Below are 14420 nucleotides of genomic sequence, written 5' to 3' on the forward strand. Positions count from 1 at the left end.
AAAACTCTTCCACTCACGGAGTTTTCCCTCTACCCAGGAAGTAGGCGTGTGAGAATCGCGAGACAAAGGCTTAGGGCCTCTGATGCTTCCTCCAGTCGGACATTTGGTTTCTGGCAAAGTTAGGCAAAGATGATTTGTATGGCTAGCAGAGCGTAGGGTAGAGAGTTAGGGTAATCTATGATAACTTTAGACTCTCTTCTTTTATCAGTGACATCCACTGCTAAGGAAAAATTATAAAGTGGGAAAAACTGAGTGGTAGATTGCGACCTCTTTCTCTGTATTGTTTCTGTTTCTGTGTTTGGCTCCTTGTTCAGTCCCTTTCCATAGGCATGTTACAGTCTGAGTCTCATTCCCTACCGTTTCCTTGTGGCTTACTGGACAGGTTTTCATAGATATCATTCTTTCTCCTCGCCCTTCTCTGAATCAGCCACCAGTTTTCTTTTCTTTTTTTTTTTTTCTATTTCCACATTAGATTGTGCTTTCAGATAATCTTTGAATCACTGTATCTTTGTTTAAGGTATTTTAAATGTCAGCGCGAATAGGATTTTAATTAAAATGTTATTTACATATCAATAAATATGTAGAGATACATTTCAAAGCTGCAGTTTCACATGATTTAAGCATTGATTAACTTGTTCCCCCAAACTAATTAAAGGATTATATTGTCTTTGAAATAGTACAAATATCGCATGTATGCTTAAATTAAAATCATGTCTTTTCAAATCAAAGTTTTAGGTATATTAAAGTGTTCTTTTTATGGATGAGGGTTGTTTATGAACTTTATGGAAATCCTGAATTAGCTGGGCTTACTATTGCCTTAACACAATTTTACACATATTTATTTATATCTTGTATCAATCCTATGATACACTACTATATCAACTTCAGATTACAGACACAGAAATTGCAGTATGGGAAAATTGCAGTATTCCAAATCCAGCATGTCTTATTGTAGTGTTAGCACCATAAACAGACAGAGCAGTCAACGCTTTTAAACATTTCCTGTGCTTTGTGATTAGTAAATTCACTGCCACCTCTTAATCCAAGGGCTGAAGATCTGACCAGAAAAACAGGCACCGTCTATTTTGTACAATAAAGTTAAAACCCAAAGAAAGTAGATTCATATGGCCACATGGAGATTTACCTTGCCTGTGGTTTTAAGATCACTTTTCTTGCTTGGCAGCCTTAATCTCCATTCTGAATGTTCAGAGGAATCTAAGACTCCAAGTCCTGAGATATTCCAGGTATTAGCAATACTGCTTTCTTCTCAGTAAGCAGCTAAATCCAACTTCCTCCTTGTTGCTCCTTTTTAAGACATACCCTAGGAGTATGTCTTATGATACTTTCATTCCAGTCTTTTGTTTGGTTTCTTCTCCTCTCTGGTTCTCTTTGTCCTTGCTGAGTCTGTAACACCAACACTTTGATTGTAACATCACCCTCTTTGATTCTTTTTGAGTGTGGTTTCTCAAACGAGAATGTAGATGAATATTTAATTGATCGTGTTTACTTGAAATTATAAAACAATCCCCACACACACACCTTTTTTGGTTTTTCAAGACAGGGTTTCTCTGTGTAGTTTTGGTGCCTGTCCTGGATCTCGCTCTGTAGACCAGGCTGTCCTCGAACCCACAGAGATCCACCTGGCTCTTCCGATCCCTTCTTAATATGGGGAGATAATCAACCTGGCATGACAACTGTGGCCTCTGGAGTGAGATTCCTAAACTTACTTGTATGTGGCATAGAGATGAGGTATGTGATGTGGAGTGATAAAACCACAGCCTGGATTGTCCTTTCCCCTTCCCATTGGGTAGCAAGGGATCATTGTCCTGACCTGGCTGAGATCTAAGCATCCTTAGATGCTTTTTCTTTTTGTCTGAGGCTTTCTTTGTTTAAATTCTTATTTTTTATACTCTATGTGTGTGAATGTTTTGAACACATGAATGTGTACCATATGCATCCTTGGTGTCTGAGGAGGTGGTGTTCCTCTATGTGGTTGACGATGGGAATCGAACCCAGGTCTTTGGCAACATGAGTCCTTAACCACTGAGTTGACTCTCCAGCCCAATGTCCTGGCTCTTAAACTCTGGGTCTATCGGGTTTTGAGTCCACCCTGCCCTTCTTGGTAGCTTTGAGCCCCGCAGAGAGTTCTTCTTTCTCCAAGCTTCTTTAGTAAACACGGGGATGATAGTTACCACTTCTTACACAGTCCCCGAAAATCTCAGGACCTTCTGGTTTTAAAAATGTGAAGCACACGAGTATACACACAATCAAGTGCCAGACACAATCAAGCTGTTTCTTCATATTACTTCCATCAAACCATCTGTACATAATGTAGGCACTCACATATCCGTTAAATGACTGGGACATGGTGATAATATGGGGTCCACTCAATTTGTATGTGAGAGAGCAACCAACGCTGGGTAGAAGGAAGAAGTGGCAAAGAGGTTAAATGGCCTTTGATCTAAGTGATGACTGTCTTGTGCTACCAGATACCACTTGCTCTAAGAATTGTGGGAGGAACAGATGTGCTGTGGATGTGTAGGAAAAATGGGTATCTTGCTTCTCAGTGAAAGAAAACAGCTGAGGTGGTTACTTCAAGTCATTTTTTTTTTCTGTCTTGCATGAGATTTATGCCTGTTCTGTTTAGCCTTTATCTCCACATCATGTTCTCCCTGCAGGATCATTTGTTTACAGCTCTTTAATTTATTATCCTTTCCAGGGTCAAGGGCATTCTACCATTTCTCACCTAAGACTTGGGAATACATTATCTTTACATTTCAAGCCTCAAATATTGTGACGTGAAGAGACAGACTGTGTTTGGCATGATGTTACAGCAAAAAGACTGTGAATTTCATTGAAGGGTGAAACAGACAGCAGAGCTTGCAGAAAGTTAAAACAGGGTAGGTGTTCATACCTCCTGTGTGTTTGGAATTTTCTCAGCTTCTTCTTTTTTTGGATTCATTTCATCTTTTGATGTGATTTAGAATAGCTTCCAGAGGCATGACCCACACATTACACAATTCACCCACTCGGAGGAGTACACTACAGTGGCTCCTAGTCTCTTTAGAGTGAGTTAGGCAGTGGTTATCACATTCCGTTTTAAAACACTTTTGTTGACTCCAAGAAATTTCACAACCCTGTGTTCTCTGAAAGAAAGTCAGAAAAACTCCAAAGGGGCAAATTAGAGAAGGGGCAGTATTAGAAATACCCGCAAGTCCTTTGTGCTCCTGCCCCTGAATCCAGTGGAGTGGACTGGCAGGTGCCTCCAGATCCCAGCTGGGCTACCTTTCCCCAGTGGCCCTGCTGTCAATCACTCTTGGAAGCCCTCCCACCCCTGCGGTCTAACCCTCCTACCCCGCCTCCTCTCGGCTGCCAGGAAATCCTGGAACAAACGTTGCCCTGGAGCTGCTTGTGGTTTTAGTAACTAGGGTCCGAGTTGAATTTTAAGCAAAGAAATAAATGAGTAAAGGAAAAATAAGACCCCAGGGTTTCGCTGTCATGTCCAGAGTTACGTGATTCTGCCGCGGGACAGAGACACACACTTGGTTTAAAATAAGCCATTGGGCCCTCAGGCCTTGTTCTAGGTGTCCTCCTGTCTCTAAGTCCCGGAGGCGCTCCGTCAAGAGACAAGTGACTGCCATGGCTTGAAAAATCCATGTTAGAGTTGAATGTAAGGGGTGTCGCAGCTCAACTTCTGTAGACTCCTGCCCCCCTGTCCCCGGGTCTCCGCTCCAGCCTGTTGCTTTCCTGGTGACTCCAGGTCGGTTTTTATGGCAGACTTCACTTTGACTTCCAAACTTCTAGGCTAGGGGCTCACTTCGGAATTAATCCCCGCCTCCTGCCTCCTGCAAGCTCCCTTCAGTGGCAGTTGTCACTACAGCTGCTGGGCCTGCAACTAAGGGCAGAGAAGAAGAATGAAGCCTTCCTGGCTACAATGTCGCAAAGTAACAGGCGCCGGGACGCTTGGGGCGCCCCTGCCAGGGTCCCCTTCGGCCAGAGGAGCCGGTGCAGCCCGAAGGGCTTTGGTGGCCGGTCTTGGGGGCCGGGGCTGCAGGACTCTGACCACCTCCAGTGGTGGCGAGTACAGGACCCATTTCGCAGCCTCTGTGGCCGACCCGGAGAGGTTCTGGGGTAAAGCTGCTGAACAGATCAGTTGGTACAAGCCCTGGACCAAAACGCTAGAAAGCAGCTACCCGCCTTCCACTAGCTGGTGAGTGACCGGTTAGTCAATTCCAATACCTCCTAACTTCTTGGATGCCAAGGGCAAGAAGGTCTTGGACCAGGAATCTGGAGTTCTACCAGGGGGGAAAAATCAAAATTTAAGATGCTTTCAGCTCTTTCCGTTGTTGGTTGGTTTCACTCTCACAACTGTCCTACATTCTTCTTTGGTAGTACTTAGTTATCTAGAGCGATCCCAGTTTCAGGTAGAGATTTACTTGCTGTAGCTTTGTGGTAGCTGCAGTGGGGATGTTGAGAGATCAAAACAAAGGCTTTCCAAAACAAAGGCTAGCCAGCAGGGACTGCTCCCCCTGGAAGAGGAGACACCATGTAAACAAACACAGAGCATGTACAAGGCTAGGAAATGATGGACCTGACTCTTGTTGGGAGGAAGGGGCTTGAGGAAAGTCTTCCATAAAAATGTCACCGAGCGGGGTTTGGAAGGATGAAACGTTATCTTCTCAAGGCTGACATGATCTAATTGTCAGAGTCCAAGGGCATAGAAAACAGCTGGAAGGAACTGACACTGTCATTGTTGGGCTGGAGAAGTGGGAGGAAAGGATTAGGGTAAAAGGAGACTTAAAATAGTGTGCGGAATAGATGGGAGGAGGTCCAGACCCATAGGCCTGTTGTGTTTAGGACACTCTAGCAAGGATACCCCAGGGGCAAGGTGTTGTTAGGACTCATGATTGGAAGAAAGTTTTCTTCTTGAAGTTTCAATTATAAATACTTGCAAACATTGTTTTCTTAAAAATATATATTGCAATAAACAGACACACTGTAGAAGACATGGGTAGGCTATTGAGAGTGAGGCCCACAGTTTGTGGAACCCTAGGTGGTGATTTCTAGGTGCCTGGCCCTTTAAGGATATGGTTGCTCCCATCTGCTAATCATTAGGAAAGGTTATTATCTGTAAAATTGGAAAAAGCACTGCTTAGCAAAAGAGGGCAGTGCATTGGTCAAGCTGATATTTGGCCCTTTGGTGGATGCCTTTCTTCTCAGAGCAGAGAGTCTGTAGGGAAAGTGGCTGGAGCCTGTTCTGTGTCCCATCATGCTTTGTCGCCTCTTGTGTTTGTTTTGTGGGAATGTTTACACGATGCTTCTTCCAGGTGTGAGCACCTTGCCCCTCCAGTTCCACTTATTTTTCTAATAGTATTTGATTGATCCACCTTTGTGTGCCGGTGCGAACCAGGCATGAAGTTTATAGTCATGGGTGAAAAGCAATGTTTGCTCTCTGGAACAGCCTGCCTGGATTCGAGTCCGTGTCCATTAGTCCGTCTGTCCATCCGTCCATGTCCCCCCTCCCCCCCTCAGTTACTGGACTCAGAGTCAAGCGACTTCTTGGTGACTCATTTCCTCTCTTAAGATCAAATCATTAGTTTGAGGATTAGCTGATTAAAGGATTAAGGACGAGTAACCCCGTGGATTAGATCCTATAATTATTACTAGAGGAAAAGCTATCTTTTTATTTTCACATTTATAATCATTGTAGGAACAGGCAGCATTCCTGGTGTCCCTCATATCACAACAGAGATCATCATCTGAGGTTGTTCTCAAAGTTCAGTGTTCACATATCTGTCATAAATGCTGTTCTCTAATAATCTTATGGGGGCACTTTTACCACAAAACCAATATGCAGAGATTTCAGTGACGAGGTCCTGGTTGAGGGGGTGGGAGGGGTGGGGGTGAGATGGCTAACGGGAAAAGGCTCTTGATGCCTAATTTGATGGTTTCGGTTCAGTCCTGGAGACTGTCGTGGAAGGGGAGAACTGACTTCCAAAAGCTTCCTCTGATATCTGTACCCATGCTGTAACACACACACACACACACACACACACACACACACACACGAGACACACACACACGAGACACACAGAAACATAGACACACGCAGAGACACATACCCAAACATACACAGAGAGACACACATACCACACACATACACACACACACACACATAGGCACACACACATACAGATACACACACACATACACACACAGGCACACATACATACAGATACACACACACACAAGACACACACACACATACACACACACAAGAGACACACACATACAGACACACACACAGACTCACATACACACACACACACACACACAGACACACAGAAACATAGACACACGCAGAGACACACATACCCAAACATACACAGAGAGACACACATACCACACACATACAGACACACACAGAGAAGACAAACACACAGACTCACATACACATACACACACAAATGCACACAGACCACACACAAGGGAGGCACACAGAGATACGTACACAGACACACACCTACGAGATACACACAGAGATACACATACACACACAGACACACACAAGAGACACATACAGAGATACACATACAGACACACACACGAGACACAGAGATACAGAGACATACACACATACCACACACATCTACACACAATAAATAAATCCATAATCGCAGTTAAAACCATTTTACAAAGAGGCCACTGGGATACTGTAACTGAAAACTGAAGTAATCAAATAAGGATTGGGCAATAATAAAGAAAGGAGAGAGAGAGAGAGAGAGAGAGAGAGAGAGAGAGAGAGAGAGAGAGAGAGAGAGAGAGAGCAGTGATTCCAGAGGACTAGTGTGGGTCAGTGAAGGCAAAGGAATCAGAAAAAAAAAAAAAGTGCGCGGGAGTGGCCAAAGGTCACTTAAGATGTGGGATCTCCTTTCAAATAACTATTTTTGTTATTTAAACTCCAGTTTTTAGCCTACATTTTCTAAATGTTGTGCACAGAAAACACTGCTTTTAATGAGAACTTTGGAAAAAGGTTCTTGTCTGTAAATCATTTCCATACATTGTAGATCAGCAGCATTTGCTAATGTCGCACCTGAATTATTCATCTTTGTACTCTTAGAGTCACGCTTTCTTACCTCTGTCATGGAACTTGTGAAGATCAATATGAATAATAAAATTTTTAGCCTGAACAAGTTCAGAAGTCTGACTTAGTCTTAGTAAGACATTTGGTTGGCAGAGCAGAGTTGAGGAAGGGGCAGAACTGAGACACCAAAATTTTTCACTTTTCATTCAGCAGATGGCTTCAGTTTGAGTTACTATCGCCATACCATACTGTTATATAATTTGCAGCTATTCCTGTTTGGTTAGTGATTTCCAACAATGCCAAACCCAAGGAAAGGTGAATGCTGGCTGTCCTATGTATCTCTGTGGGCTAGGGTAGAGCTAGCATATAGTTTCAAAGATGATCGTCGAATAGCAGCCTCTTTCGACAAAAAGACAAAACCTTTATTGCTGTGTTTGAATGGTGAGTGACTCAATGTAAGGCAACTCCGCCCAAGTTCCTCAGTGGACCGAGAGGGGTTGCCTTAGGGAAGGGCATGTTCCCAGTTGGAGCACAGTTGGTGACTCTTGTTGACTTCCTATAAGCCGAGTGCATTTTCTTTCACGACAAGGCCACCTCTTCATTTTCCTAATCATAAACTTGCCTCAAATATCCAGGCTTATCAAAGTGCTGCTAACGCATGTGGCACTGCAACCTAGTTTCTGAAATGGCATAAAGTCCCCAATATTTTACGCTCACAGGAGTATAAACGTGGCATAGGAATCCTAAGGCTAACGTGTAGACTTTACAGCATAAGCGAGTAACTGGGACACATCTCTAGCCCTGCACTCTGAGATCGCTGAACAGCAAAGGCCAATATTAAACAGGTGCTTTAAGCTTGCAAAGTACCAGCCCTCCTTAGGGTTTGATCATTTCTTCTTATTGATACCTCGCTTTCTGGATATTAAAAATCTCTATCTGAGAGACTCTCGGGGAAATTGTAGTCGCAACTGGAACAACTAGAAAGTCTAGTAATTTCTTTAATCTTGGAACACAACAGTGGATGTTCTGGGTTATTAATTTTTTTTCCAATGAAGAGCCATCCTTTTGCCTATCCCGAAATTGAAATACAACTGTTTCTCTCTGAAGGATTAGGGAGTTCACTTTTCCGTTTTGAATACAGTCTACGTTCTAGGCCATCAATCGATTCCTTTCTATAGGAGTACCACAATCCAATTTTAGCTCAGCCTTATTTAAACAACATTGTTTTAAGATTCTCAGTATCTGGGGGCTTCATGATTATGGCTCAGTAGGTAAGAGCACCTGTCACCAAAGGTGGCAGTCTGAGTTCAATCCCAGGGGTCCTTTTGGTGGGAGGACAGAACCAATCCTGCAAAGTTGTCCTCTGATCTCCACAGGTACACCTTGGCATGTCCTACTCAAAATAAATAAATAAATAAACAAATAAATAAATAAATAAATAGATTCTCAGAATTTGAAGCAGAATCAAATGTGCACTATTATAAACTGAAAATGAAAAGATTAAATTTATATGACTAGAAAAGCACTTAATCTAGATTAACCTTCCAGCAGTGGAAATAGTGTGGTTTGAAAAGGTACACGATCCAGATCCATTTCCTGCTCAATTTACACTTGTTTAATCCTGCCACGCTTTCGACTGGCTCAGTAGAACGAAAGGATATCGATCTCATAATCACCATGTCTACACTGTGTAGGTAACGATGGGGAGATGGTGAAAGGATTCAAGGCAAGGCCTGAAGCACATCATTACAAAACTGTGATGGCAAGGGCTGGGTACAAGATCACGGAGAGGGCCACGGAGCTAGTGTGTGCCAAGAAGGGCGAAAGGGGAATCATAGCCCTGGGACTCCAGGTCTTTAAGTAGAACTCTGATAGGTAACAAGACGTTTTTGGGTTGCTCGCAATATGGTAAATCCAGGGAGATAAGAAAGTCCCGAGGCCCCTGGAGGGTAGTTAACAGTGTACCAGTGGCTTATAGAGCTTTTTTTTTTTCTTCTGAGTCGAGAGTGCCTGATTATAGAAGATAGCCGCATGATGGCTTCAGAAAGCCTGGAGTAGCTAGCAAGCAAAGACATGTGCAGCTTCATAAGCTGTCGGTCATAATCAGAGAAGTCTCCAATGGCTGTGCCTTACTGAGGTGATGTTTTATTTCTTTATTTATTTGTGTGTGTTTATTAATTTATCCTTTAGCAATTTTGTACATGTATATTATAAATTCTGATCATAATTGTCCCTCCACCATCTCTTATCTTTCCCCCACCCCCATCAATTCCCATTTCCTCCCAAGTCTTCATCCCACATTCATAGTTTAATTTTAAAGTTTTATTCTGTAGATTTTGCTTTGTGACCCACTGCATTGAGCCAAGGCATAGGGCGTGACGCTCTCTACTGGAGCATAATAACCCCAGCAGCTCCATTGTTGAAGAGGATGACTTCCTCTCTTTCTGTAGCTCTCATGCCATTAGTTCCCACAGGTGGAACAGTCCGTCTCTCATCTGTGGTGGAATGTTACTGACTCAGTCTTGTACTGGTACTGTGTGTTCAATCAGGGCAGTTGTGAGTCCACAAGGGTGGCGGCCTTGTCACATTCACAAGACAGCTTTTCATTCCATCCTCCCTATCGGCCAGCTTTTACTGTCCTCTTGCATTATGTTCCCTGAGCCTTGCTGAGCCTTGAAAGTGATGGAGGTGGTGGTGGTGGTGGTGGTGGTGGTGTGTTTAAAATCAGCTTACAGCACTGAAATATTTTGCTATTTTACCAGAAATTAGAAAATTTAGAAACAGCTCAGTGTGTGAGCCTCTCCTATAAACACCCTCAAAACCTACCCCTAAGAGACAGAAAGAGAGGGAAAGGGAACAGGGAGGAGGATGGGCAGGGGGTGGGGAAGAGAGAGAATGGAGAGAGAGGGGGATGGAAGGGAGAGAGAAAGGAGGAAAAGAAACAGGGAGAGAAAGAGAGGGGGAGAGAGAGAAGGAGGGAGGGAGGGAAGGAGGGAGAGAGGGGGATGGAAGAGAGAGAGGGAGGGAAGAAAAGGAAGAGGGAGAGAAAGAGGGAAGGAGGGAGGGAGAGAGGAAGGGAGAGGGAGAGGGAGAGGGAGAGGGAGAGGGAGAGGGAGAGGGAGAGAGAGAGAGAGGAGAGAGAGAGAGAGAGAGAGAGAGAGAGAGAGAGAGAGAGAGAGAGAGAGAGAGCCCTGCATGGTAACATTTGCCTGACCCTTCTGACTATTTTTCCCTTCACTATTGCATCATACTTTGCCAGTTCTGGTCATTCACTTTGATCATGGTGAGCACGATTTCTTATTTACGTTGCCTACTAGAGTAGAGATTATCTGTGCCAGTGGGATAAAATCATTATAGGCCAAGTTTGACTTCATATTTCAGTAGTTCCTGTGGGGATGCATAAGAGATTAGAACTATCAGAGGAGCCTTAACACAAAATGGTATACCTAGCAAACCCAGAGGGGAGAAAAAAAAACAGGCAGAATGAAAATAGAAAGTTCAGTAAGGTGAAACTTTCGGAGAAATACAAGAAATGACGGTCCATGGGAATGATGAGACCTGTTCCAGAAAGTGTTTGACAAAGAGAAGTGTATTTTAATTTTATGATGTATAAAGAAGGGAAGAGACTGTAAAACATGGGAAAGTCTCTAGTGGTCAAGTGGTCTGGAGATGTTTTAAGAATACTGAATTGAAAGAAATTAGTTATTACTCCAAGAAATTAGTTGTTACACCAAAAAAATTGTTATTACAACAAGGAACACTTGTAATTAGGTGATGCCCATGGAAAGCCTGCTGCCCAGGGTAGAACAGTGCCTCACAGAGTGACCTGCTAACAGGCAGGAACATTCTATAGACTTCCTTGACAGGTGGCAGGAGGGAGAGGCTTAACAGCTCTTAGAAGCTCCTGACTCAAATGAAAGTTGGTTTCTTCACTGGCTCGCTTTTCCTCTCTCCTCTGGTAGGAGAAATGTGTGCTTCAAGGCTGCAGTGGAAAAACCAAGAATGAAGGGAATTCTGTTTATTTTTGAAAGTCATTGCTTCAGAACAAAGTGATTTTGCAAGCTGAACTTTTTGTGGTTTGTTTTTGTTCTTCTTGGTACTAGAAGTTCCAGGAAAAAACAGGGTAGAAAAAATCTACAAGATGGATATGGAGCTACTTAGAAGATCCTTAGGTTTTGTGTTTTTTTTTTTTTTTCTTTTTAATACCCTGTAGTGAGTCTAATGAGCTAGATTGCTGAGCATTCCATTATGATCCTGACAGAAGGTAAGAAGTAGGAAAAAAAGATGAAATTAATTTTCATAATGCTAAGCTATGAACTGTACGAGATTTTTTTTTAATGGTTTATCGAGACAGGGTTTCTCTGTGTAGTTTTGGTGCCTGTCCTGGATCTTGCTCTGTAGACCAGGCTGGCCTCGAACTCACAGAGATCCGCCTGGCTCTGCCTCCTGAGTGCTGGGATTAAAGGCGTTTGCCACCCCCGCCCGGCGGGATCTCATGTCTTTTAATTATAACTTCCCTGAGTGCTGCAGGGTTAGTGATGCCTATATGCTTTCTACATATGAAGGGTAGAAGCCAGTCTTCCTAGGAGGCTAGGCAACTAGTTAGTGGAGGGCAGAGATGATTAGTAATAGTAACTGCAGTGGTCCTGGCTCAGGGCCCAGGATCTTTCTCTACAAGTGCTTAGGCAACTGTTGCCGAAGCCCAGTGCCAAATCTTGAATCATTTAAGGGACACTTTGGACAGAGCAATTGTTCTAAAATAAAGGAGAATAAAGAGACTTGAACTTGCAACAGGTCATTGAGAATTGGATGTAGTTTATTCTCATTAACACTTTTCCCCCTGATAATTAAAGAACCTAAATGGGATTTGAGGATTATGTGGTTGTCATATGTCAGTTTGAGTTTCCTGAATCTGATGGTTATGTTGTGGCTCTCCAGAGGAATGTCCTTGTTCGTTATGCTGGCGTCATTTGGCATTGTGTGAGGAAGGAGTTGGGAGAGAAGCAAGCTCTCTTACGATTGCAATTTTTCTGTGAGTTTGAGTTTACTGCAAAGCAAAGAAGAATGTATGGCTAGGAAGCATCTGTTCTCCCTAATGAACTTTGGTTGTTTGTCAAAATAATCCTGATTACCATTAAAGTATTTGGAAAATCCAGTCATTTATTGTATGTTTTAAATTTAGGCTTATATAAAAGTCCCTCCTATTTATCAAATATTATTTCCCTTTCACATCATATGCCTTTATCATGGGCACAGTTTTCTGAATTATACACAGATTGCCGCATGACTAAATTTAGTTAACATAAACATTACTTCGCATGGGTTTTATTTTTCTGTGGTCTACATGACATCCACTCTCAGCATTTTTCAAGAAAATAATATTTTCAAATGTTGTCAAAATCATCTTCAATTATAATTTGAAGTGAGAGTTTTATCTAAAGATGAGACATGTGCCCCTTCTTGACAAGTTTTAAATTAAGTGGATTTATTCATAACATTGTGCACTGTACAGGTGCACTTACATTTTAAAGTGACCTGTCTTTAAAGATATAAATATATTTTAAGAAGGCACATGGTCAGCATGAAAAATCACCTGTTAGAAATAATGTCCCTCCAAATAACCTCATCAAGAAAGACCAATTTTAAAAGATGGGCCTTATTTTGTATTCTGAAGGTCAGCAGCTCGAAATGTGCAGTATCTAATTTTCTCAGCCTGTCACACTCCTGAAGCTCCAGGACAGAACAGGGTGAACTACAGGAATGCTGCAATTACATAAGCAAGGATGGATTGCCTGGCAAATGGCACAATCAATGAACAATGGAAATTCAATCAGCTGTGACCGATCAACTCCCAGGTGTTTGGAGAAAATCCAAACTCTCAGTGCCTCCTGCAAGGCAACTTACTTTTCCTTTGTTCTGGTCCTGTATTGTTTGTTAGCTGGAGAAAATTAAAAGTGTAGTGGTTGGAGTTGCTTGCTTCATTAAAAAAAATTCACTTTCATAAACAATTGGGAGCCATTTGATAGAAGAGATCATTCCTGTCCACTGTGAAGAGTCATTGCAAGAGAACGTGTGGGAGGCTAATGGGTCTCTGCAATAAATATATATGAGCACAAGAAACTCTGTAAATTACAGTGGTAAGGAAAACATGTGAGTGTAGAACTCAAGTTCTTTATCTAAACTGCATAGCAAGACATTGTTACACTAAAAGGGCTAATTATATTTGCTTTGTCTGGTATTGTTGCTGAATGAGGTAAGTGATGGTGTATAAAAAGAAGTTACTGTTCTGGTGATATATAAGAAAACCAAAGTGCAAGAACTCTAGGTTTGGAAGAGTTCTGTTGAAGAAAAACAAAAACAAAGCAAACAGACAAAACAGCTGGAAACATTAGGTTTTCAAACACTGAGCTAGAGAGGGACAGGGTTTAATTGTATGACCTTTAAGTAACCAAACTTCACTGATTTAAAGCAGTAAATGAACAAGGTAGATACAAAAACAACTAAAATTGTCAGTTTGGGACAATAGAAATGCCTTCTGTTGGGATTTGATTTTTAGGGTAATAACACTTCCCAAGTATAATCTTTTAAGATGTACCTTATAAGTGTATGCACCAGTGAAGTAATATATATATATATATATATATATATATATATATATATATATATATAACATTTTTAAAGGAATAAGGGGAAGTGAAAGAAAAAGGAATTCCCAGTCTCTACTGTCGATCAATATAGACACTTGTAAAAATTTACTAAGATGGAACAATAACACTTTTCATTGCTGAAGAGACATAAAATCTGTATTATTGATCATTTGCTAAATAACTTTGTGCTAATGAATGCATGGGCACTGAGGACTAAGTCAACATTTTGTCTAATGTCACTTTATGTTCTCTCCATCTTCTTTCTCATTTGATTTTCAATGGAGAGCTAAGTACTATTTAAAACTAAATTCCCTGACTCTACATTCAATCAGTGTGAGCTAGAGTTAGGTAAATCATACCGAGGATTTCCCAGATATCCCATTTTGGTGGGTAGAACAAAATGAAAGTGAGGGTCATTAAATGGTTTAGAATTTGTGATGTAGAATCCTGGATCCATTTTTTCCAACATTGCTTTGTCCAAAATAGTTACGATATGGGAAGATCATAAATTGTGCACGTGAAACAACTCAGTGTTTGATGTCTTCCTCTCTCATGTGTTCATGACCTTAGACTACACAGAGTGTAGGCGAAAGGTTATGTTTCTCTGGACAAGTGTGAAGTGTGATTGTGTGGTAAGCTTTGGCTGATGTAATAAGTGGAGTAAGACTCGTCACTCCAGTGGGAAGGGT

At 41.9% G+C, this 14420-nt stretch overlaps 1 protein-coding gene across 1 annotated transcript in view; it reads left to right on the forward strand.

Moving 5' to 3' along the window:
• Positions 1–3880: 3880 nt before the first annotated feature.
• Positions 3881–14420, forward strand: part of Acss3 (acyl-CoA synthetase short chain family member 3) — a 171750-nt gene continuing 161210 nt past the window's right edge. Inside the window, exon 1 of the mRNA XM_028873024.2 lies at positions 3881–4210. Coding sequence (XP_028728857.1) covers positions 3915–4210 — 296 coding nt within the window. The 5' untranslated portion in view covers positions 3881–3914. The remainder of the gene's footprint in view (positions 4211–14420) is intronic.

Source organism: Peromyscus leucopus, chromosome 18, assembly GCF_004664715.2.
Source record: "Peromyscus leucopus breed LL Stock chromosome 18, UCI_PerLeu_2.1, whole genome shotgun sequence".
NCBI lineage: Eukaryota > Metazoa > Chordata > Mammalia > Rodentia > Cricetidae > Peromyscus > Peromyscus leucopus.